We start from the raw sequence: 23922 nt of genomic DNA on the forward strand, positions 1-23922 counted from the left end.
CGGGAGTTAAAGGCCTTCCTTGGATTGACCGGGTACTACCGGCGGTTCATCAAAGACTATGCAAAAATAGCGAGTCCACTGCACGAGCTGCTGAGAGGGACTGTTGGCGGACCAAGAAACCAGGGCATACCCTGGGAACAGAAACAGGAGGAGACCTTCCAGACACTGAACGACGGCCTAACATCAGCCCCCATCTTGGCTTATGCAGATTTTGACCAGCCGTTCCTCTTATACACGGATGGCAATCTTCATGGACCAGGAGCAGTCCTCTCGCAGATTCAAGACGGGCATGAAAGAGGGCCTTTGCCAGTAGGTCATTGAGGGATACGGAGCGGAACCCCCATAATTACAGCTCCTTCCGGCTGGAACTCCTCAACCTAGTATGGGCCATGACGGAGAAATTCGCAGAGTACTTAACGGGAGCCAAGATCTAAGTGCCAACGGATAACAATCCATTGGCCCATCTGGACACTGCCAAGCTGGGGGCCATGGGGCAGCATTGGGTTGCCCATCTCGCGAAATTTGACTTCTCTATTCGCTACCGCTCTGCCATGGAGAATACCAATGCTGATGGATTGTCAAGAGTAACCTTCGAGACTCTGGGAGAAGACCAAGATGAGCAGCTAGAAGAAGAGGAGATCCCAGATTTCCGCAAATTCACACTCATCACAGTAGCGGCACAGTCAAGTGGGGAGTCTCGACCTCTACCCAAGTCACTGGGAAGGACTGATGAAGAATGGGGTCAAGTCCAAGATGAGGATCTAGGGTTGCAGCAAGTGAAAAGCTGGGTAGTCCAAGAAAAATGGCCTGACGAGGAAGAAAGAGCTGCCCTAGAGCTCGAAACGAAGTCCATGATATGCCAGTGGGATAGATTGAAAGTTCGAGAAGCCGCTCTATACCGCAAGTGGCAACAGCCTGCTGACTTAGAAGCGAGATGGCAATTAGTAGTCCCTGGAAGAGTGGCAAGAGAAATTGCCAAAGAAGCTCATGAGTTTGGAGCTCACTTTGGACCTGGAAAAACCTACAAGTGGCTGTAGCATTATGCATATTGCCCTCGGCTGGAAGAGACGGTTGAAGAAGTGTACCAACAGTGTCGAATGTGTGACCTCACCAAAAGCACAGAACAGAGGGCACCCATACAGACTATACTGACCAAAGAGCCACTTGAAGTGTTGATGATAGATTACCTCCTCATGGGACAATCGACTACCGGCCCACAGTACAGCCTGGTAATGACTGATTACTTCTCCAAGTTTGCTGTGGTCACCCCGACTCGGGACCAGACAGCTGAGTCTGCTGCGTGAGCCGTTTGTCAGGATTTCATCCAGGTCTATGGGTGTCCGAAGCGGATCCATTCAGACCAAGGAGCGTGTTTTCAGGGTAAAATGATGGAGGAACTGTACCGAATGTACGGCATTGAAAGGTCCAGAATAACCCTATATCACCCTCAAGGGAATGGGGCCTGTGAGCGCTTTAATTAAACTCTGCTTCAAATGTTGAGGACATTAGAAGAAGACAAGAAGACTCATTAGCCTGACTATGTACCCAAACTAGTCTGGACCTATAACAATCGGGTCCACACCACCACAGGTTATACTTCATACATGCTACTGTTTGGTAGAGCCGGTTGAGAAATCATCAAGCTAAATCTGGAACAGCCAGAGGATCTATTTTAACGATCTACCACCTCCTGGGTGAAAGAGCATCGGCGATGACTTCAGATAATCCACCGGCTAGCAGGCCAGCAGTTACAAGAGAAGAGAAGGCACACAGCACTCAACCGCCAATTCAGTAAGTTCCGCTCCAGCCTGGAGACCGAGTGCTGGTGTGAGAAAAAGTCCCCAAATGGAAGCTGAGCAGATGTTGGGAGATACAACCATACAAAGTGATCAAGAGAGTGTATCCCAACGGTCCAGTGAACGAAGTGCAAGCTGAAAATGAGGAGTCTAGTCAGAGAACTCTACATAGGAATATGTTACAACCATGCTGCTCCGAGGATCTGGCACTTGTCCCAAGAGTTACTCCTCCTGCTCCTTCACCAAGACCGGTTTTCCCTGACAGTGACTTTGTTGAAGACTGGTGGACCGTTCCTGAGTCCATGGAAGGTCCCCAGTCAGTGGGAGTTGACATTCCCAACATGGATGCATTGCCAGCTCGCAGAGAGGAGGAAACCACGGCTCCAGCCAAACCTTTAGTAGAAGAGGACAGTCACACGGCCGAAGATCCAGTAGGCCTAATGCAGGGATTCCACCAGAAAGGTACAATGCTGATCAGTTTATTTGGTCCACTCATACAGTACAGACCAAAAGTTTGGACACACCTTCTCATTTAAAGATTTTTCTGTATTTTCATGACTTTGAAAATTGTACACTCACACTGAAGGCATCAAAACTATGAATTAACACATGTGGAATTATATACTTAACAAAAAAGTGTGAAACAACTGAAAATATGTCTTATATTCTAGGTTCTTCAAAGTAGCCACCTTTTGCTTTGATGACTGCTTTGCACACTCTTGACATTCTCTTGATGAGCTTCAAGAGGTAGTCACCGGAAATGGTTTGCACTTCACAGGTGTGCCCTGTCAGGTTTAATAAGTGGGATTTCTTGCCTTATTAATGGGGTTGGGACCATCAATTGTGTTGTGCAGAAGTCTGGTGGATACACAGCTGATAGTCCGACTGAATAGACTGTTAGAATTTGTATTATGGCAAGAAAAAAGCAGCTAAGTAAAGAAAAACGAGTGGCCATCATTACTTTAAGAAATGAAGGTCAGTCAGTGCGAAAAATTGGGAAAACTTTGAAAGTGTCCCCAAGTGCAGTTGCAAAAACCATCAAGCGCTACAAAGAAACTGGCTCACATGAGGGCCGCCCCAGGAAAGGAAGACCAAGAGTCACCACTGCTTCTGAAGATAAGTTTATCCGAGTCACCAGCCTCAGAAATCGCAGGTTAACAGCAGCTCAGATTAGAGACCAGGTCAATGCCACACCGAGTTCTAGCAGCAGACACATCTCTACAACAACTGTTAAGAGGAGACTTTGTGCAACAGGCCTTCATGGTAAAATAGCTGCTAGGAAACCACTGCTAAGGACAGGCAACAAGCAGAAGAGACTTGTTTGGGATAAAGAACACAAGGAATGGACATTAGACCAGTGGAAATCTGTGCTTTGGTCTGATGAGTCCAAATTTGAGATCTTTGGTTCCAACCACCGTGTCTTTGTGCAACGCAGAAAAGGTGAACGGATGGACTCTACATGCCTGGTTCCCACCGTGAAGCATGGAGGAGGAGGTGTGATGGTGTGGGGGTGCTTTGCTGGTGACACTGTTGGGGATTTATTCAAAATTGAAGGCATACTAAACCAGCATGGCTACCACAGCATCTTGCAGTGGCATGCTATTCCATCCGGTTTGCGTTTAGTTGGACCATCATTTATTTGTCAACAGGACAATGACCCCAAACACACCTCCAGGCTGTGTAAGGGCTATTTGACCAAGAAGGAGAGTGATGGGGTGCTACGCCAGATGACCTGGCCTCCACAGTCACCAGACCTGAACCCAATCAAGATGGTTTGGGGTGAGCTGGACCGCAGAGTGAAGGCAAAAGGGCCAACAAGTGCTAAGCATCTCTGGGAACTCCTTCAAGATTGTTGGAAGACCATTTCTGGTGACTACCTCTTGAAGCTTATCAAGAGAATGCCAAGAGTGTGCAAAGCAGTCATCAAAGCAAAAGGTGGCTACTTTGAAGAACCTAGAATATAAGATATATTTTCAGTTGTTTCACACTTTTTTGTTAAGTATATAATTCCACATATGTTAATTCATAGTTTTGATGCCTTCAGTGTGAATGTACAATTTTCATAGTCATGAAAATACAGAAAAATCTTTAAATGAGAAGGTGTGTCCAAACTTTTGGTCTGTACTGTATGTATTGTGATGAAAGTGGTCCTGTGTTGTATACCGCTGCATGAAGCCTTTATTTCTTTCAGAGCTATACAGCGAGGCCATGGATGGCCGTCCTAAAGTGGGGAGGCATGTAGGTGATCGGCCCTTACTGGACATTAAATACACGGTGGCTTTAAGACATCATTCTCCCCTCTGAGTCTTGTGTGCTGAGCGAGAGAGAGAAGAATCAGGAAATAGACACCTCGTGTGTGTCTGTGTGTCTGAGGTAACAGGGAGAGATGCCTGCAGGGTTCCTGATCAGCAGAGACTATAAAGAAGGCACTGTTACTCTATGGAAAGAGAAGATTACGGTCTATAGCAAGATTTTTTGTTTGGGACTGTGTCAAGGAGTAGAGAAATTTATCCTTTTCTTGAAGAACATTTTCCCTGGAGATTGAGGACCTGAGATAACACACAACACAGCATGTCAGCCATTTCTGTGAGAGTGAAGCAAGGTTTGTTTGCTTTCTGGCTGGAAGAAAGAGATCCCGTATACAAGGAAAGGACTCAAGTGAATTCATCTAGCTCTTTCACACCAGGAACAAGCGGCGGCCGCCATCTGCACCTGATCTGCGCAACTGTGAGTGACCCATCAGCGTGAACTGTGTTAGGGTTTAGCGTAGTTTTCTGTAGCTAGGACACTGTAGCAGCGTGGCCCGACTAGCGGAAAGCCAGATAGAGAATTAGCTCAGATTAGTTTTTGAAACTTGTTGTGTACTGTTTGTTCTGAGCTTTCATTGCCATAGCTGGAGCATACTTTGTGACTCACTCCAGCTATATCTTCCTATGTTCATGTTGGTAATATTGTCATTGTAAATATTGTTATTTTCATCTCCTGGCATATAATTCCTTTGCACATAATAAAGCCAGAGTTTTGTTTCAGTCTTCTCATCTGCTGTGCCGTACTTGAATCCTGCCTTGCGGTGTTCTTTGGATATCTCTACATAGATGCCTCTGACATCTGCTAAGCTCTGCAGCATAACACACGTCATGATGTTCCATGAGGCGTAGGGAATTTTAGAGGTGCCTAGGATACTGAGTTGAGGATGCTGGCTGCAGAAATGAAGACTGCCATGGAGGACCAGATTGGACGGTAAACCAAGGCAGCGTGAACCTTTTTGCTCAACTCTAGTCTTATTTTTTACTCATCCCATAAGAGATAGGCCCTAAGCTAAGTAATTGGCTTCAAATTCACCTTCGAATGGGGTTGTTTTCTGCTGGAACACGTGGACACAACATAGCCCGGACCCAACAAAGTATTTTGTGACACTAAAGTGGACAACTTCAACCCTTGCCTTCTTTACGAGATGTGTTGCCCTTAGCTCTGAAGACTGTATGAAGTCATCTTCAGACACAACTGATGGCAGAAACCACGTATGTCCTATATTCTCAGACAGCATCCCCTAATCTCTAGGATAAGCAAACATTGGATTCTAAGTTAATGAATCTATTACAAGTGTGAAGAGGGTTTTTTTCTCTAATGTCTTGGGATTTACTTCACTCTGAGGAGTAGCGGAAGGTTTAGTGCCGTTGCCTGTAGAGCTCTCCTCCGTAATGAAATTACATTGTTCTTCGGAGACAATAATTGAGACATTACATTCAGATCAGGTATCGTCTGCTTACTCTGTTTCTGTTCTTTTGGCAGGTGGAACTGACCGGCAATAGTATTTATGAATATATCCATCCATCAGATCACGATGAGATGACGGCCGTACTGACAGCTCATCAGCCTCTTCACCCGCACTTATTACAAGGTAGATTTATATTACGTGCTGGAACAAAACTCTCATATTACCTTCAGTTTTATACTTGTGTTATATCTTGGTGTCGTGCGAGCATTCAGAACTGAAACCAGACAGCTGCTAGTAAAGATCAAAGATATGGGTCAGAAAACGAGGTCAATGAAGACTCTGGGTCATGTCCAAGTATAGAGAGCCATAATCACACCTTACAACTAAAGAGGAACCTTGATGCTCCAGCAAAGTGATGGTGAAATATGGCCATAGAGAAAGACATCTACCACCTTCAACAGGTTAGAAGGTCTGCATCACAGGGATTGTCTATTTTGGACAGCCATTTGTTGGAAGTGTTAAGATGGCCATACACATGTACAGTATGTCATATGTTAGCCGAACGTTTTGCCCACACCTATCTCTCCCAATTCACACGAACACATGCACATGAGCACTTGCCTTGGTCGACCATTCATGTGTTTTCAACCAGAAGAGAGAAGAAAGTCACGGATCAGCTGTTGAAGTTCCATCTGCCCTATTATCTGTCAGGGAGAGTAGTAAGGCCTTCATGCACATCAAATATTCATCCGGCTCCACCAAAATTGAGGAGTTTGGTTGAATTTCATCTAATGTGTATTGGGGCCTTTAGGTTTTATAGATGAGGGGGCAATCCATTCATAACATTTTGTGTTGGTCAGAGCCAAGAATGACTTTAGGTGACCCTGTGACAATATACTGCAGGGCAATTAAGGACTCACTGGCAGATTTCACCACTTTAGGAAAGACCAGAAAGTGACTTATCTTTACTATGAAGCCCCCTTGCTGCTATGTTCATTTCTGGGTTGGAATTTAGGGCCCAATGCAAAATCCATTATAGGGCCTCTACCTATAGTACAGTGTGCCATTTATAACACTGATGTTTTCTTATGTGACTGAAGGAATTAGGGCTTGGGTTTGACTGAACACTCCACAGCTTCACCCCTTAAAGGGGTCCTCCAAGAATGTAATAAAATTACCTGTGTCTCGACTATCAGAGGAGCTGTATCCCGAGCACTCAAACCTCCTTGAGCCAAGGAGAAGGGTTGTGATACCAGAAGAAATATATATTCTCCTCAGCTGACTGAAATGGAAAACAGAGGCTGGAGAAAATAATCCTTTGTAATCAGTCAGCTGATGAGAAGATTTTTTTCTTCTGAGATTATAGCGCTTCTCCTCGGCTCATTGAGATATGTATGCTTACCATGCAGCTGCTCTGTCAGTTGAGACACAGATGCTAGGTGTTATGTTTCTTCAGACTGTTGTGAGCTGCCATTTTAATTATGTGACTGGGACAATAACTCCTTTAAAGAGGACCTTTCACTTGAAAAAATGATTTAAATTTGTAAAAATTCCTACACTCCCCTGATTTTGCACCTTTTTTTCATTTTTGCTTCTCTCCTTTGCAGAGAAGTTCACATTAGTTGCTTTTGGAGCGCAGTATGTGAAATCTCTGCTTGCATTTCAACTAGATGTTTCTTCAGAGTCTTCTCTGGGGCGTGAACTTCTACTCCTCCATCCCAGATGCTACCAACCACATCTCAGCAGCTGATCTAGCAGTCTCTGACGCTGCCAAGGTCTGATTGGCAACATCTGATTAGAGGGATAAAAGAGCACTATTTGGTCTGGAAGTAGAGATTTCACATAGTGCCATTGGGAAGAAACAAATGTGAATATCTCTGTAGTGGAGCAATGCAGAGCAAAACGGAAAAAAAGTGTCAATCGTGGGAGGTCAAAATTTTTTACAAGGTATTTAGCTACATTTTTTTAGTATGTGACAGGTCCTTTTTAAGTCATACTATAACTGTTGGGTGGATAAGTTTTAGGTTAGGGACAGAAGATGCAGATTGCTGGTTGTAAGGAGTAGACATGCAGTCATGGTGGATCTCATGGACACTTCATCAACATTGAAGGTAAACCATGGATAAAAGGGCAATCGCGAATATACTTTACCTTTAATTTAAGGCAGTGTTTTCAGACTGTAAATCCTCACTAGCAGTTATGTCATGCTTCAAGGCTATATTCTTTATTCCAGGATCATTGTACTCATCTCCATTATCCCTCATGGATTTTTTTAAATTCTGCACCTGTGTAATATTGTTTTTATTTCATGAAAGACATATTAGATCATTAACCATTTGATGTCCGCAGGGATTAGAAATGTAAACCGCATTGTGTTTGTAATTGTCAGACTGGAATGTTTATCATCGGCCATCGTTATTATTTCGAAGGAGATTTTCTTAGTCAAACAGCTCATTGTAATTCCAAACGCAATATGACAACATTTTGGCCGAGATTCTCCAGCTCAGGATATGGTTTAAAGACAATCCTTGGAAAGACCAGCTATAACCAAGAAAAACAGATTGTATAAAGCAAGCAGCTGCGCGGGACGCAGGGAACATGCCAAATGTGATATACATCTGTACGGAAGCTCTTGTACTTTATAAACAGACTATTATCCTTCACCCTCTACAACCAATCCATTTTTAGTAAGATTTACTAGCTTTATAAATATAAGATAAGACTACATCATTAAAGCCAGGGCCATGGTGCCCGCTGATGACTACAGTTTTAATAATGGCTCTTTTTTGCTAGTACAGAACATCTGCAATATTTTTTATAACATCTGTAAATTGGCGTTTTAGAAAACAGTTTTCCATCAAAGGAGTTCACCAAAGCAGTCAAAGCAGTTCACCTCAGTTCTTTTTTTAAAAAAATTACAAACGGTGGTATGTGAAAAGTTTTCTGTAAGCTTCCCAACTTTTTTGTCACTTGCCAAATTTAAAAAATATTGACAAAGGCATTTGTGGTCTCAAAGATGAAGTTTAAACCAAATTTATTAAGAAAATTAGGTGGGAATGGTGCAACTTTTGTCGTAATTATAGAAGCGCTGATAGAATTCCTAGATCTATTTTTCTAAATGACGGAGATTTTTAAAGTGTGCCAAGTTTATATGCAGGTTGTACAACTTTTAATAAATTTAGCACAAATAATTCCAAGCACCTCCGTTAATTATACTGATGTAAGAATATGTAATCTTAGGAAACAAAGACCAATGAAAAGAATGTAACTTTTCAAATAGTGTTGATTAAAAAAAATCTTTTTAACATTTAGAACTGTGTCTCCATGGTAACAGACTACAAACGAACACTATGTAGTCTGATTTTTCTTTTCAAAGCCCTTTTTCTGCTTTCCTACTGAAATTTTAAGAGGAGGCAGAAGGAATGGAAAAATAAGTGAGTGCAGGATCAGACTATAGACAGGTCTAATGACATTAGTTTAGGATCACATGTCTAGGATGGCTGTGATGACACTATAAATGACACTTCATAGATGGCAGCATTTTTTTCATCGGGGACAGTTATATATAGAACCAGTCATCTATTTGCTATACCATATATTGTTCATGTATGAGTGAAATATAAAAAAGACTGTGTCCTGAATAAAGCTTTCAAAGGAGGTTACCGAGATCGATAAAATTGTGGCCAAATGGACTTAATGCCATAAAATAGCAACAAACAAACAGTACTCTTTTGTTATTTTATGGCCTTTCCTCCATTTTGTCACATAGCCAGATATGTTGTGGTTACTTTGAAATTACTAAGGATAAATTTGAGTTAAAGCGTTTCTACGGGGTTAGATACATTCCTAGGAGACCTCAGAGTGTTGCACACATTTTCAGAGTAATTGGTGGCTTTGCAGTATTTGTAATTCACTGTGAGTCGATTCACTAGGAAACAATTTTTTTTGAAAATTTAGAATAAAAAAAAAATTTGCTCATCTCTACTAGGGATGAGCGGACCTGTGGATGTTCGGGTTTGTCAGGTTCGACCAAACTTTAGTCCAAAATTCGGTTCGGGTACCAGAACTGTACCCGAACTTGAACCAGAGCCCGAACCCCAAAGATAATGGGAACTGTAAAATGGTGGTAGTAAGGGCTAGGGGCTGTCAAAGGAAGCAGAGTCTCTCTCTCCCTCCGGAACTCCAAAAACTAAAACGGACTTCTGTGTTCGGAGTCCCGCAATGGACACTAGGTGTCCGGTACGAACCCCGAACTTTACAGTTTGGGTTCGCTCATCTCTAATCTCTACTAATTAGTGCTTGAAAGATTGCTGGTAGTTTGTGGTATGAGAGGGGAAGAGAGAGCTGCTTCATTCATACCCTGCAGAATTTTTGTGGATTATTAATTCCGATTTTGTATGGGAAAACCACAGTTGATTACATGAAGCAGAAACAATCCGTTCACAACTGAGCGTAAGCAAAAGATTTTTTTTTATTACTAGTCATATTCCAGATTTATAGATAAGGTGAAATCTACATGTGGATTTTTTGGAGAGGATTTTTAGGAAATCTCTGTTGGCAAAAATCTGCAGCATGGATTCGGTTCTTTGGTGTTCTTAGCTGTGAGTATTACAAAGCGGCTGCCTCCATTTATTCCTTACACAGTTACTTCAGGCCACATCAGCCTAGAAATACAGCATTCCCAATCAATCATCTTTAGGTATTGTATGTGGCAGAATTGAACATTATGAATAGTGTAAACCAGAGGGGACATAAAACACCGGGCCAGACGCTGTAAGGCTTTCTGTGTATCAAAGGCCGCAACAAGCTCTGGCTCCCCAGATGAAGTATTAAAACCAGCTGCTGGTGTTTGCGGACAAGGAGATAGAAATTACTTCTGATCTCTCCATCCTCGTATCACACTCTTCATTTTCCAGCAGACAGACGTTCTTTACCCATAATTTACTCCAACCACATGAAAGAAGCAAGAAGTCCTTGGTGGTTCCAGTTCATGTAATGCTGTCTGAGCACTCAGAGATATCGGGGTTCCTGTCGGTATAAGGCTTCTATTCATATGCAGATTTTTGCTTAGTATTTTTATGGCTTCTATTGTTGTTTTACAAACATTTTTTGTGGGCTTTTTTTTTTTTCTTTAATTTAACTAAATGTATTGCAGTATCGAAGCATCGCTCCTTGATAACTTTGGCACATTTTTAGATATGATGCTTTTATTTACAGCTGTTCCGGTTTTACACCACCGCCCCACCTATTGAGTTTGTAAACTTTTTGTAACTTTTTTTAAAAAGCCAGTTTTGATAAATCTGGCTTACAACTCCCTTGCATCGCTCACCATGCCCAGTATTAATAGAAACAACTCAACGTTCATCAACTTCACTGAAGATAACAATTCAAGGATTGTTTCTTTTAATGGCTATGGGCAACTCTGACATCGGATAAATTATTTTTACAGATGTTAAGGGTTATCTTTAGTTAATAAAATCGCACAGAGTTTCAGTCTGTAATTTTATTTTCTATTATTATTATTTATTATATATATTTTTAAAGCACCATTAATTCCAGGGTGCTGTACATGTGAGGAGGGTTTACATACATATAATACATATATAATATACAAGTAAAGTAAACAAACTAACAGTGACAGACTGGTACTGTTTATTTCCGGACTCTTTGATATGCAATTTGCAGCTTAAAGTAAATTTCAGATTTTTCTCTTGTGGGAGTGTCCCTCTAAGTAATATAGGTTGGATGTGTGCTCCATGTGTCTTACAGGTCTCTGTGTCTCTCCCAGTAATATAGGCTGAGACAAATGGATTCTGGAGGCGCTCCCGTGGATTAAAGAGTAACCAAAAAATTGTTGAATCTTCCAATTGTGGTGCAATCACATGGAGGATATTCCACCAGGGATTAATATTTGTAGGTTTATTAAAAAAACATAAAACCGTGAATACACATAAGGGACATGGATGTACAAAAGGGGAAGGGAGAAGGGAGTCTTTAAAAAGGATCACACAACGCGTTTCTGCTCATAGAGCCTTCATCAGGTGTGTGATGAAGGCTCTATGAGTAGAAACGCGTTGTGTGATCCTTTTTAAAGACTCCCTTCTCCCTTCCCCTTTTGTACATCCATGTCCCTTATGTGTATTCACGGTTTTATGTTTTTTTTTAATAAACCTACAAATATTAATCCCTGGTGGAATATCCTCCATGTGATTGCACCACAATTGGAAGATTCAACAATTTTTTGGTTACTCTTTAATCCACGGGAGCGCCTCCAGAATCCATTTGTCTCAATTTGTTCACGTGGTGGCTGTCTGTCGGGTAGGACAAATATACCCCCACCGTCTATGGAAGATCTGCAAACCATGGTCTGAAAACCCTAATAACGGACAAATTACTCAAATAGTGTTGTGCCTATCAGCACAACTTGCTCAGGTGAACATAAAAGATTTTATATTCTTTTAAAATTTCCAGTCTCTACTTACTACGCTCAGGTAGCTCTCTCCCTTTTTCCTCCACTTCTTTCTACCCAGTAATATAGGCTGGATGTGAGCTCCATGTCTCTTCCAGGTTTGTGTGTGTCTCCCAGTAATATAGGCTGGATGTGTGCTCCATGTCTCTTCCAGGTCTGTGTTTCTCACCCAGTAATATAGGCTGGATGCGTGCTCCATGTCTTTTTCAGGTCTGTGTGTGTCTCCCAGTAATATAGGCTGGATGTGTGCTCCATGTCTCTTACAGGTCTGCGTGTCTCGCCCAGTAATATAGGCTGGATGTGTGTTCTATGTCTCTTCCAGGTCTGTGTGTCTCTCCCAGTAATATAGGCTGGATGTGTGTTCCATGTCTCTTCCAGGCCTGTGTGTGTCTCCCAGTAATATAGGCTGGATGTGTGCTCCATGTCTCTCCCAGGTCTATGTTTCTCTCCCAGTAATATAGGCTGGATGTGTGTTAAGTGTCTCTTCCAGGTCTGTGTGTGTCTCCCAGTAATATAGGCTGGATGTGAGCTCCATGTCTCTCCCAGGTCTATGTTTCTCTCCCAGTAATATAGGCTGGATGTGTGTTCCATGTCTCTTCCAGGTCTGTGTGTGTCTCCCAGTAATATCGGCTGGATGTGTGTTCCATATCTCTTCCAGGTCTGTGTGTCTCGCCCAGTAATATAGGCTGGATGTGAGCTCCATGTCTCTCCCAGGTACGTGTTTCTATCCCAGTAATATGGGCTGGATGTGAGCTCCATGTCTTTCCCAAGTCTGTGTTTCTCTCCCAGTAATATAGCCTGGATGTGAGCTCCATGTCTATTCCAGGTCTGTGTGTGTCTCCCAGTAATATAGGCTGGATGTGTGCTCCAGGTCTGTGTGTCTCTCCCAGTAATATAGGCTGGATGTGAGCTCCATGTCTCTCCCAGGTCTATGTTTCTCTCCCAGTAATATAGGCTGGATGTGAGCTTCATGTCTTTCCCAGGTCTGTGTTTCTCTCCCAGTAATATAGGCTGGATGTGTGCTCCATGTCTCTTCCAGGTCTGTGTGTGTCTCCCAGTAATATAGGCTGGATGTGTGCTCCATGTCTCTTCCAGGTCTGTGTGTGTCTCCCAGTAATATAGGCTGGATGTGTGCTCCATGTCTTTTCCAGGTCTGTGTGTGTCTCCCAGTAATATAGGCTGGATGTGTGTTCCATGTCTCTTCCAGGTCTGTGTGTCTCCCAGTAATATAGGCTAGATGTGTGCTCCATGTCTCTCCCAGGTCTCTGTGTCTCTCCCAGTAATATAGGCTGGATGTGTGTTCCATGTCTCTTCCTGGTCTGTGTCTCTCCCAGTAATATAGGCTGGATGTCTGCTCCATGTCTCTTCCAGGTCTGTGTATCTCTCCCAGTAATATAGACAGGATGTTAGCTCCATGTCTCTTCCAGGTCTGTTTGTCTCTCCTAGTATTATAGGTTGGATGTGAGCTCCATGTCTCTCTCCCAGTAATAGAGGCTGAATGTGAGTTCTGTGTATATTCAGTGTACTGCTATCTTTATTAGCTTATATATCAGCACAGCTTCTATCCTGCACTTATTTCCTCTTCATGTGTTTTTCTCCTATTCTACAGACTGTGTTTTCTGCCCTCCCTGAGACTGTAGATACTTTCCACTGTCTCCAGACAAAATCTATGTTCAACCTTCTCTCCTCCCTGCTGCTATTTCTAATACCAAGAGAAGGGAGGGGGAAGGCGTAGAGAGAGCCATCAGGACCCGCAGCGTGACCGATTTGTCACAATTTTTGTAGATAACTCAGCAAGATAAAGGACTTGCAGACGCTTTGCAGTAGCAAATTGGTAGAAAACATTTAATGAAGACCATTTAGAAAGTTTCTTCAGTTTGCATTTAGGAAGTTTTAATTAACAATACAAAAAAAAAATCTACATAAAGGCTTTACAAAGCGTTTAAATAGTGGAGGAGTATGGGCAAAACAAAACCTCTAGAACATTTTACACTCCTATATTCCTGTAAGATCAGACCTCTACTGTACATGAGCGGTGATGTAACCATTATCCGGATCTTTGACGCTAATCGTACATGTACCATTAACTCACCGCAGAATATTTTACAAAAGGATTGGTAGAACTTTCCATAAGTGGCATAATGCACTTATTGCAGTTCATGTTTCCCGCTGTGTAACATCATAATATAACACAAGTCTGGCGGAGGTGATATTCCACACCGCAGTCTGTTCTCCTACATCCACCCCCGGCCATATTCCTTCTGGATGATGAATATTTATACAGACATTGGCGACTCCTGGAAACAATATGGTATTGGGTATACAGCAGTGAGGTTTATGTCGAAATCTCTGCTTAATTCCCATATGATCAGAGCACGAGGTAGAACATAGGAGACGTAGAAGGAGCAAATCCTGTTAATATTCAAAGAACCGATCTGCTAAAATGTAACAGGATTCACACAGTCGGCAAAATTCACACCGATCTCCTTAGCTCACACTAGAACCTATGGACCAAAGAGAATATTTGTTATAAGAATCTTGCAAATCTAGGAACATTTATAAAGAGTGCATCTATTTCTGAGCAATGAGAAGGTGCTTGTCTATCTGTGACTAATTGTAACCGGTACACCTATCTTTGTTTAATTATAAGGGCTGTGCCAATCTGAGTAATTAAAGAGAACCTGTCACTTGCCATAAACATGTATTTTTTTTTACCTAATATAAATGCCGCTGTTCTCCTGAATCCGGCGATGTCTTTTTTTTCTTTCTACGCCTCTCCGTTCCTGAGATATGGCCCCTTCTTCCCTGCATATGATCTCTTCTTGTTATCCAGGTGGGTGTGGTCATCAAGTAGACACCCATAGAAAAGAGTTGAAAGATACTCCCACTTGGCTAAGAAGACTAGATTTATGTACAGGGAACATGGGGCCGTATCTCAGGAACCGAAAGGCGCAGAAATAAAAGAAAAACATCGTCGGATTCAGGAAAACAGCGACATTTATACCAGGTAAAAATATTTTACCTACAGAAAGTGGTATGGTCCTAGAACAATGTGAGAATCAAGCTTTGAAGCCAAATGTAAATTAGCCTGGAAGGGGATGCACTCAGTAATAAAATCATCCTGACAGGTTCCCTTTAAGGAAAATCAGGACGCCAGGTACAGCAGATAAAATTGGCCAAATGTGTTATTAGTTGCAATAACTTGCACCAGGTTCCTACATTTTTATCATATTGCTCCAAAATACAAAAAGAAATAAAAATAAACTCACTTAAAGAAAGAAGTTTTGGAGAAAACAGTGGAGAAACCTGGAAAAGGCATCTATTACATGACCCTCAGTGTGAGGTTCTCCGAATTCCCAAGATAGATCTTTTTTTTTAATGAGAGAGAAGCCGGTAAAGCTTGGGAGAAATTATGTACAAAATGACTATTATTACTACATTAACCTCCGTAGTGAGGAATATTGGACTTGACAGGGTAAATGGATACCCCGTTATTTACTAAGAGGCTGTAATTTCCTAAATTATTCCTAATCCCAAAGCCTAAAACCCTCTGAAGCTTTGTAGAGCTGGTACACCTAACTACAAATCGGTGTCTACACATATGAGAATAAAGTAATAACCTCGCAGCTTACCGTCGTTGCACATTATGTTCCCAAATATGATGGAAACATTGAAGATATTGTCCATGTTTTCTTGATTTTTTGGGGTCCATGTTCGTTAGTGAGGGCATAATTGTGTAGAAGAATATCTGATAGCCTAAGAGACCTGGAGAAGAATATTTTATAGCCCATGAGACTGCGAGAAGAATATCATATTTCTTAAGAAACCAAAATAATATTTTATGGCCAAAGTTACTCAATGACTAGTAGGATTGTTCTCATCAGGACACCCTAACATTCCCTAATAGGGCACTTGGACATCATGGTGGGGTGCTGCGCATGATCGTACTCTGAAAATGATGGAAACATGGAAGATATTGTCTATGTTTTCTTTCTTGTCCATGCTCATCACTGAAGGCATGATTGTGGAGTGTAATACTTTGTAGAATAATATCTTATAGCCCAAGGGACCTAAAGAAGAATATCTTATAGCCCAAGAGACATAGAGAAGAACATCTTATAGACCAAGAGACCTGGAGAAGAATATCTTATAGCTCAAGAGACCTGAAGAAGAATATCTTATAGCCAAAGATACTCAATGACTAATAGGATACATCAGGAAAACCCTTGTTCGTGTACCCTAGTAGATTACTTGGACGTCGTACTAGATTCCCACTCATGACCCTACTCTACTGTATGATCAAGAGCAAGTTTTTCTCTCGCTTTTATGGACTTTAGCCATCTATAAATTACATAGACAATTGACGCGCCCCCTGGGCCATGGGGTCCTCGGTGCCGGGCCAGGAGATGCTGGGGGAGAAGTCACAGTGGCGGTGACCCAGTTCGTGACCCAGGGCGGTCAATAAAAAGGGGTTATTTATTGGGGATTTATAGTGATTGTATAAAGTTCGTGACGCCACCTGTGGTATGCGGCTAGGGGAGCCGCCGCTGCGGAGCAGGTCCTCTGGAGCTGATGTTACTGCAGCAGGGATGGTGTGGCTCTCCACAGGTAGAGCTTAGCTCTAGGGCAGTGTAGATGTTATGGGTTATGCTGGGTGTTGTAGTGCAGGGGTTGATGGCGCAGCAATAATCAGTCCACAACTTAATGGCAGTTTCCTCTTAGCTTTACTGGTGGTGATTAGACAAGCCGGGACTAGGGTACTAGCTAGAAGTGGAAGTCCAGGCAGCCTGGAAGCAAGTAAGGAATCCACCTCACCAGGTGAAGTTGGAGGCCTCCCCTTCTCACTATACTCTTTGGCCCTGCTGCTTGTAGCTGTGCGGTGGCCCTCGTCCCTGAGTACAACGTTTCTGTGCTCACCCGTATGGCAGGCAGCTCGGGCCTTGCTGGTGCGTCGCTCCCACGTGGTGGTGCTGGGCACTCTGTGCTGCGGAGCCTCCGGTTCTTCTGTGCTGGTTCTTCTGGGGTGAGCTGCCGCGCAGCTCCAGTCCCCAGCTCCTCTCTCTTCGACGTCCTGACTTCAATTCCCCACACTAAGTCTAACTAACCCCGCCCCCAGATCCTAGTTGCCAAGGGGAGGAGCTCCCCTTGCTGGTCTGGAGCCAGGAAAGTGTTGCATGCTTAGTAAAATCTGATTAGGGGATCCCTGCTTGCTTCCAGGCATGGCATCACCTCTTGTGAGGGAGGCAATGCCACTGTGGCAACCGGACCCCTGGGGTGCTACACAATCACTCATCTAAATGGCCACCATGTAATACTACATTTCCATTTCAACCTACCCAGCTCAATTGGCCTCTCCTCCCACCAAAATTGTCAGTTTGCATGGGGTTTTGGCAATAAGCTGCTCGTCCTCAGTCACCTAACTCTAGTCTCTGTTAAAACTAATTTTCTGGCTTACACAGGTTCATTAGGAGACACACTTCTGGTTCCTCTTTGGGATCAATAATCGATGGTTTGTTTTGCAGCAATATCTCATCCCACAAGAATTGACTCCAGAGTCTGCTGGACATTCGGGGGGTACATTATCAAAATTCCAGACCTCTAAAAGTGACGTTCTTCATTTTCTTCCATATTCTATCGTCCTGGAAGTGTTCATTTATGCCTGTAATTCAACCATCCATCGTACATCCTAAGACAACTTTCTTTGGATGCGTTAACTCACCGAACTTTGCCATAGACACTTAAAATTGTAATTCTAGCCCTAATTGTTTCTCTTCTTGATTACAGTAATTGTTCATTTGTATTTCATTAACTGAACTGGAATGAAAACTGCAAGCTGCTGAATCATTTTGTATGATGGTTGTACTACCACCTGTTTCTTTACCAATCTACCAGTTTATTCGACAATAAAGTTGAAAGCTCAGCTACTATTGTATCATTTTGTACCTTTATTATCTACACCCAACCCTGTGGCCTACGGCCATCATCTTCTCTATTTTTAATAAAGACTTCTCCTGTGCTGCACCTGCTCACTGGAATGACGTACCTAAGATAGTGACTGCCTCAATCTAATTCCTAACATCAACAGTTTTATACGATCTTTGTTATGATGTGACGTTATTTCATGACAGCTTCCTTCTTCTTGCAGAATATGAAATTGAACGTTCTTTTTTTCTACGAATGAAATGTGTTTTGGCCAAAAGAAATGCAGGACTCACGTGTAGTGGATACAAGGTAAGTGTAACCACTAAGGAGAAAACTTATAGATATGTGCACACTCATTCATATTGATTGATCCACAAGACATTTAATCTGCCGCAGAGGTTTTTTGCATAAATTAAATCATTTATCATCCTATAACCATTCCTGATTCTTTAACCAGATATTTTATCAGCCTGCGTAGACCTGAATTAGTTGCATAGATAGCTGGAAAGCAACTACTGACTCTGAGGCTGGTTTCACATGTCCTACTCTCGTTGTCCAAGTACTGAGGTCCAGACCGGCAATGGGTCTTGTGACTCAAACCCAACAGCTTCATGGTCATATGTGAGGCTGCTAAGTTCTGGTCAGGAGAATAGTGGCCGATCTGGACGTCACAGTCATTACTTGGACTTTGAATGGCGGTGATATGTTTCCTCTCCTAAGCTATGTTTCTGTGTTCCAGACTTTTCCTGCCATTAGTTTCTAGGACAGGAAGTATCTGGCTGTTAACTACTGTTGGCCATATTACCCTTTAAGGGTCTAATATCAGACAGTCCTAATTTACCCAATCTGGGTTCTCCCTGGTGGTTAATCACAGTGAGAACAGAATTCGAGCCCCATCTCATCTGGTGTTATTGACCCACAGTTTTCTTGGACATCAGGGATGTGTAGGAAGTAGCTAACTTCTCCTGCTATTTAAATTTATTAGAATTTAATACCTCTGGCTGTCTGGCTCATTAATAGAGGCTTAAAAAGGATTTGTCACCAAGTCAGTTTTTGCTCTTATATTTTTTCCCGCCTCTCCCTTGAGTATTCCGCTTTTTCTTTTTTCAAGATACGCCATACGGTTCCAGAGATTTAGGCCTTTTAATTTAGGGCTAGTTTTTATGGTCTTTACTAAGTGGGTGTGGCAGAACAGCCTAAGGACATGCCCCCAAGGAATCCTGTGAGCCACACCTCCTTGGTAAGAATAATAAAAATCAGCGCTAAATAAAAAGGCCCATATCTCTGGAACGGTATGACGGATTTAAGAAAGATAAAAAGCAAAGTAATCAGGGGAGCAACAAGAATGAAATAGGAATAAAAAGTGACCACTTTGACCTGGTGATAGATCCCCTTAAAAAGTTTTTTTTGTGTTTAACAAAAATGCACTTTTAGTTGTGTGTCCTGATACTGGAACTGTCTCAGGAGTGACCTTTGCCTGTGTAATTTTACAGTAACGTGGGGTATAGTGCATATGTAATACTGCATAGCTGATCTGTTTAGTACATATGTGATATGTTTTATCTTTACATGACAGGTGATTCACTGCAGTGGGTATCTGAAAATAAGGCAGTATATGCTGGACATTTCTTTATATGACTCCTGCTATCAAATTGTAGGGCTAGTGGCAGTGGGTCAATCCTTACCCCCGAGCGCCATCACGGAGATCAAACTCCACAGTAACATGTTTATGTTCAGAGCAAGTCTGGACCTCAAACTCATTTTTCTGGACTCCAGGTAAGTGGCTGCGTAGAACCAGTGTGTCCTATAAAACCAAAATGTCAGTTACCACTTGTTCATGGCAATGGTACTTTATTATCTACACCCAACTATGTGAATGAGCCTATTGGTTCCTAAAATTTTCCTCCACAGCCCTGTCTGCAAAGGACACCTGGCAATCTAAAGCTGAGGATACACTTTATTATCTACACCCAACCGTGTGGTCAACAATACCCTTTGGCCATCATCCTCTCTATTTTTAATTAAGACTTCTCCTGCGCTGCACCCGCTCACTGGAATGACTTGCCTAAGATCATGACTGCCTCAATCTAACGCCTAACATCCACAGTTTTATGTGAGCCTTGTTTATCATGTGACGTTATTTCATGACAGCTTCCTTCTTCTTGCAATGGCGTACTTTTTTTTCAAAATTTTGCAATGTAAAGTCAATAAGAGAAAGAGATTTTGCAAGTGATCAAACAATTACAGGTTTAATTCCCCTATGAGAACAAAAAAAATATATATTAACAATAGGTACAATAAAAAAGAAATATATATATATATATATATATATATTTATATGTACAAAAATTAAAGTTTAAGTCTTTTCCGATTCCAAAAATATATAAAACAAAGAAATAAAAAATAATATTTAGTGTTGCTGCGTTTTTAAATGTCCGATCTCTCAAAGTCTAATATTATTTAACCCATACAGTAACCCCTGTAGAGATAAAATAAATCGAAACACCAGAATTGCCATTTTTCACTTTCCCAAAAAAATGTAATAAAAATGTAAAAACGATACTAACGAAAACTACAAAACCAAGTCCTCACCCATCTCCATCAATAGGAAAATAAAAAAGAGTCTTAGAAAATAATGGCACAAACCAATTTTTCTTTTACAAATGTCTGAATTTTTTTAAAAAAACAAAAAAAGCAAAAAAATTCTATACAAGTTAAAAAAATTACACTGACTTGGAAAATCATGTTGCGACGACATTTTTAAGCCACATTGAAAAGCGGAAAAACAAAACTTGAAAAAGAAAGTCAGAATTCCGTTTTTTTATCATTTCACCCTACTTTGATTTTTTCTCCTTTTCTGTACATTAATGTATGTAATCAAAACTACAAGTCATCCAGTAAAAAAAACGAGCCGATGTATGGCAATGTCGACAGTAAAATGTAAAAGATATGGAAGAAAAACAAAAACTGGTTCTGATGGGAAGGGTAAAATAGACGTAAGGTCACATTCATACGTGAGGAAAACAGGATCGGGCATGTGGAAATGTAGCTGCCCAATCCGTCTTTCTCCGACATCCTCCATGGTGGGCAAGTCAGGAGGTCCCCCTTTAAAGTAGCTGGTTAGCCAGAATCAATACATTCATTGGATCTGCCTAACCTGATATATGAGGCCAGCAGGTCCCAACCCCAGCCAGTCTCCCGGAGGCAGAATAAAGACTTTTTTTTGCCAGATTTCGGAATGTTATGAATAAAGCTGAATCGTCCGGCACTTTCACCGATTCCTTTTTCGCCATCTCTCCTAATAACACAAATAGATAGATGGAATCAGTTTTTGGCCCGAAAATTCTCAAACTAATGTCAAAGTTTGGAGACTTTGGAACAACGGAACACGATGATGTTGTATTTTGCAGAACATCCAAGAATTTCCTCCTTTCTTCCAGTGTCCAGATGCTACATAGTTTTCCTAAATATGTGAGTAGGTTGTAAAAATAAAAAAAAAACCAATCCCTCAATTCCCCTCTTTTCTGTGCAGAGTAGCTGAATTAACCGGTTATGAGCCTCAAGATCTCATAGAGAAAACTCTCTACCACCACGTCCATGGCTGTGATGTGTTCCACCTGAGATACGCTCACCACCTCTGTAAGTTTCATTGATTTCTTTTTGTCTTTCTTAGTTGCAAAAAATTGTGCTCATTCATTTTTTTTAATATATCTTTATAGTGTCAGGGCATGCTGGGAGTTGTAGTAATTTCAGTAGGTTCCCTGTAATTCTTCATTTGCCCTGCGGAGGCAGTGCAGAGAAATGTTACACTTCCTGCCAGGTTCCCCCAGAGATCACAACTGATTGCTGAGGTTTCCTGTATGTTTTCCTAATAAAAAAAAAAAGTTGCCAACAGTGGAAAACACAGCAGCCTAAGGGAATAAGGGGATTATCGCCAACTGCAGTCACTGTCATAACAGACACAGATATCTAGAAAACCCAAAATGTAATATTTATATAAATAATTTATATATTACTTTGGATATTTCTTCACTTTTTCATTGACTTTCTATGTAATTTTGTCTTATTTATCCACTGATGCTCCAAAAAAGATGCAATATTTAATTGAATTAATGTATAAATTTGTCCACTTTTCTTCCAGTGCTGGTAAAAGGCCAAGTCACCACCAAATATTATCGTCTGCTTTCCAAACATGGAGGTTGGGTCTGGGTACAGAGTTATGCTACAATCGTCCACAACAGCCGCTCTTCTAGACCGCACTGCATTGTTAGTGTGAACTACGTCCTCACGTGAGTATCCGGGATCAGCCGGTGCTGCTGTGCGTCTACTCATATCTACTGGTCATATCTACCTGCAACTTAACACTATGCAAAACCTGTAATAGGGCCCTCATCTCTACCATCTATAATACCTGTGCCTGCTTATGTGGCCTCTGGGCAGGGTCCTCTCTCCTATAGAGTGTCACTTTTTATGGGCAGGGATCTCTCCTGTACAGTGTCAGCTCCTTTGGGCAGGGTCCTCTCTCCTGTAGTGTCAGCTCCTATGTGCAGGGTGTTACACACATGCCGCTAAGTTCAGATAGGGCGAGACGGGTTTCATGAATTAGTTGGAATCCTGGGGGAACCGTTACTGAGGGCGACCATATACCATAGGCTGCAGCTTCTCTCAGGCACACGATAGATTCCATTGCTGACCAGACACATCTGACAAGAGTCTTTTTCAACAGTTTAACAGTGGAATTTAATCTAACGCACGGCCAGTGCAATCCAGGGATATTGCAGCAACAATCTTCATTACAGTACAATGTCATAAAGCAGGCACAGTAACGTCAGTCTCTTCAGTAGCATAATTCAGCACAGATTAGATCTCTTGGCAGCACACTTCTATGCATACACAGCAGGCTTTCCCTTCACAAGGACTCACTAGTACACAGCATTCTTTATCCTGCATGGAGATGGAGGGGGGTTTGATGAGAGAGATGATCTTTGTGACACAATTCCTTCCAGTCCTTATCTTCCTGCCGGATGATAGACTTTCTGAACTAACAGTCCACCTTGGACTTGAATCCTGTTCTTTTTCCTGCACTTCTGTGAGATACAGATCACACACACCACTTCTCCCTTTGGCTGCAGCCTGAATAGTAAACAAGTTCTCCACAATCCCCCTGGGGCTCTGCTAACCACACCTTTTCTCTTGTGACTGTGTTAACCCCTTTAGTTGCTGGATGCTTTTGAAGCAACAGCACCACTTCTCCATGTCACAAGGGTCCTCTCTTCTGTAGAGTGTCAGCTCTTATGGACAGGGACCTCTCTCTTGTAGAGTGTCAGTTCTTATGGGCAGGGTCCTCTCTTTTGTACAGTGTCAGCTCTTATGTGCAGGGTCCTCTCTCCTGTAGAGTGTCAGTTCTTATGGGCAGGGTCCTCTCTCCTGTAGAGTGTCAGCTCTTATGTACAGGGTACTTTCTCCTGTAGAGTGTCAGCTCTTATGTGCAGGGTCCTCTCTCCTGTAGAGTGTTAGTTCTTAAGTACAGGGACCTCCCACCTGTACAATGTCAGCTCTTATGTGCAGGGTCCTCTCTCCTGTAGAGTGTCAGTTCTTATGTGCAGGGTCCTCTCTCCTGTAGAGTGTCAGCTCTTATGGGCAGGGTCCTCTCTCCTGTAGAGTGTCAGCTCTTATGGGCAGGGTCCTCTCTCCTGTAGAGTGTCAGCTCTTATGAGCAGGTCCTCTCTCCTGTAGAGTGTCAGCTCTTATGGGCAGGGTCCTCTCTCCTGTAGAGTGTCAGTTCTTATGGTCAGGGTCCTCTCTCCTGTAGAGTGTCAGTTCTTATGGGCAGGGTCCTCTCTCCTGTAGAGTGTCAGCTCCTATGTGCAGGGTCCTCTCTCCTGTAGAGTGTCAGTTATTATGGTCAGGGTCCTCTCTCCTGTAGAGTGTCAGTTCTTATGGGCAGGGTCCTCTCTCCTGTAGAGTGTCAGCTCTTATGGGCAGGGTCCTCTCTCCTGTAGAGTGTCAGCTCTTAT

General features: G+C 42.3%; 1 protein-coding gene across 1 annotated transcript in view; it reads left to right on the forward strand.

The window, feature by feature from the left end:
• The window catches only part of SIM2 (SIM bHLH transcription factor 2), a 163470-nt gene that overhangs the window by 126802 nt on the left and 12746 nt on the right, over positions 1-23922 (forward strand). The window contains exons 4-8 of the mRNA XM_073670834.1: positions 5589-5697; positions 18129-18214; positions 19482-19681; positions 21438-21544; positions 22047-22194. Of these exons, the coding sequence (XP_073526935.1) occupies positions 5589-5697; positions 18129-18214; positions 19482-19681; positions 21438-21544; positions 22047-22194 (650 nt within the window). The remainder of the gene's footprint in view (positions 1-5588; positions 5698-18128; positions 18215-19481; positions 19682-21437; positions 21545-22046; positions 22195-23922) is intronic.

Source organism: Phyllobates terribilis, unplaced genomic scaffold, assembly GCF_046119375.1.
Source record: "Phyllobates terribilis strain yellow unplaced genomic scaffold, ASM4611937v1 Scaffold_2__4_contigs__length_985480577, whole genome shotgun sequence".
Taxonomy (NCBI): Eukaryota; Metazoa; Chordata; class Amphibia; order Anura; family Dendrobatidae; genus Phyllobates; species Phyllobates terribilis.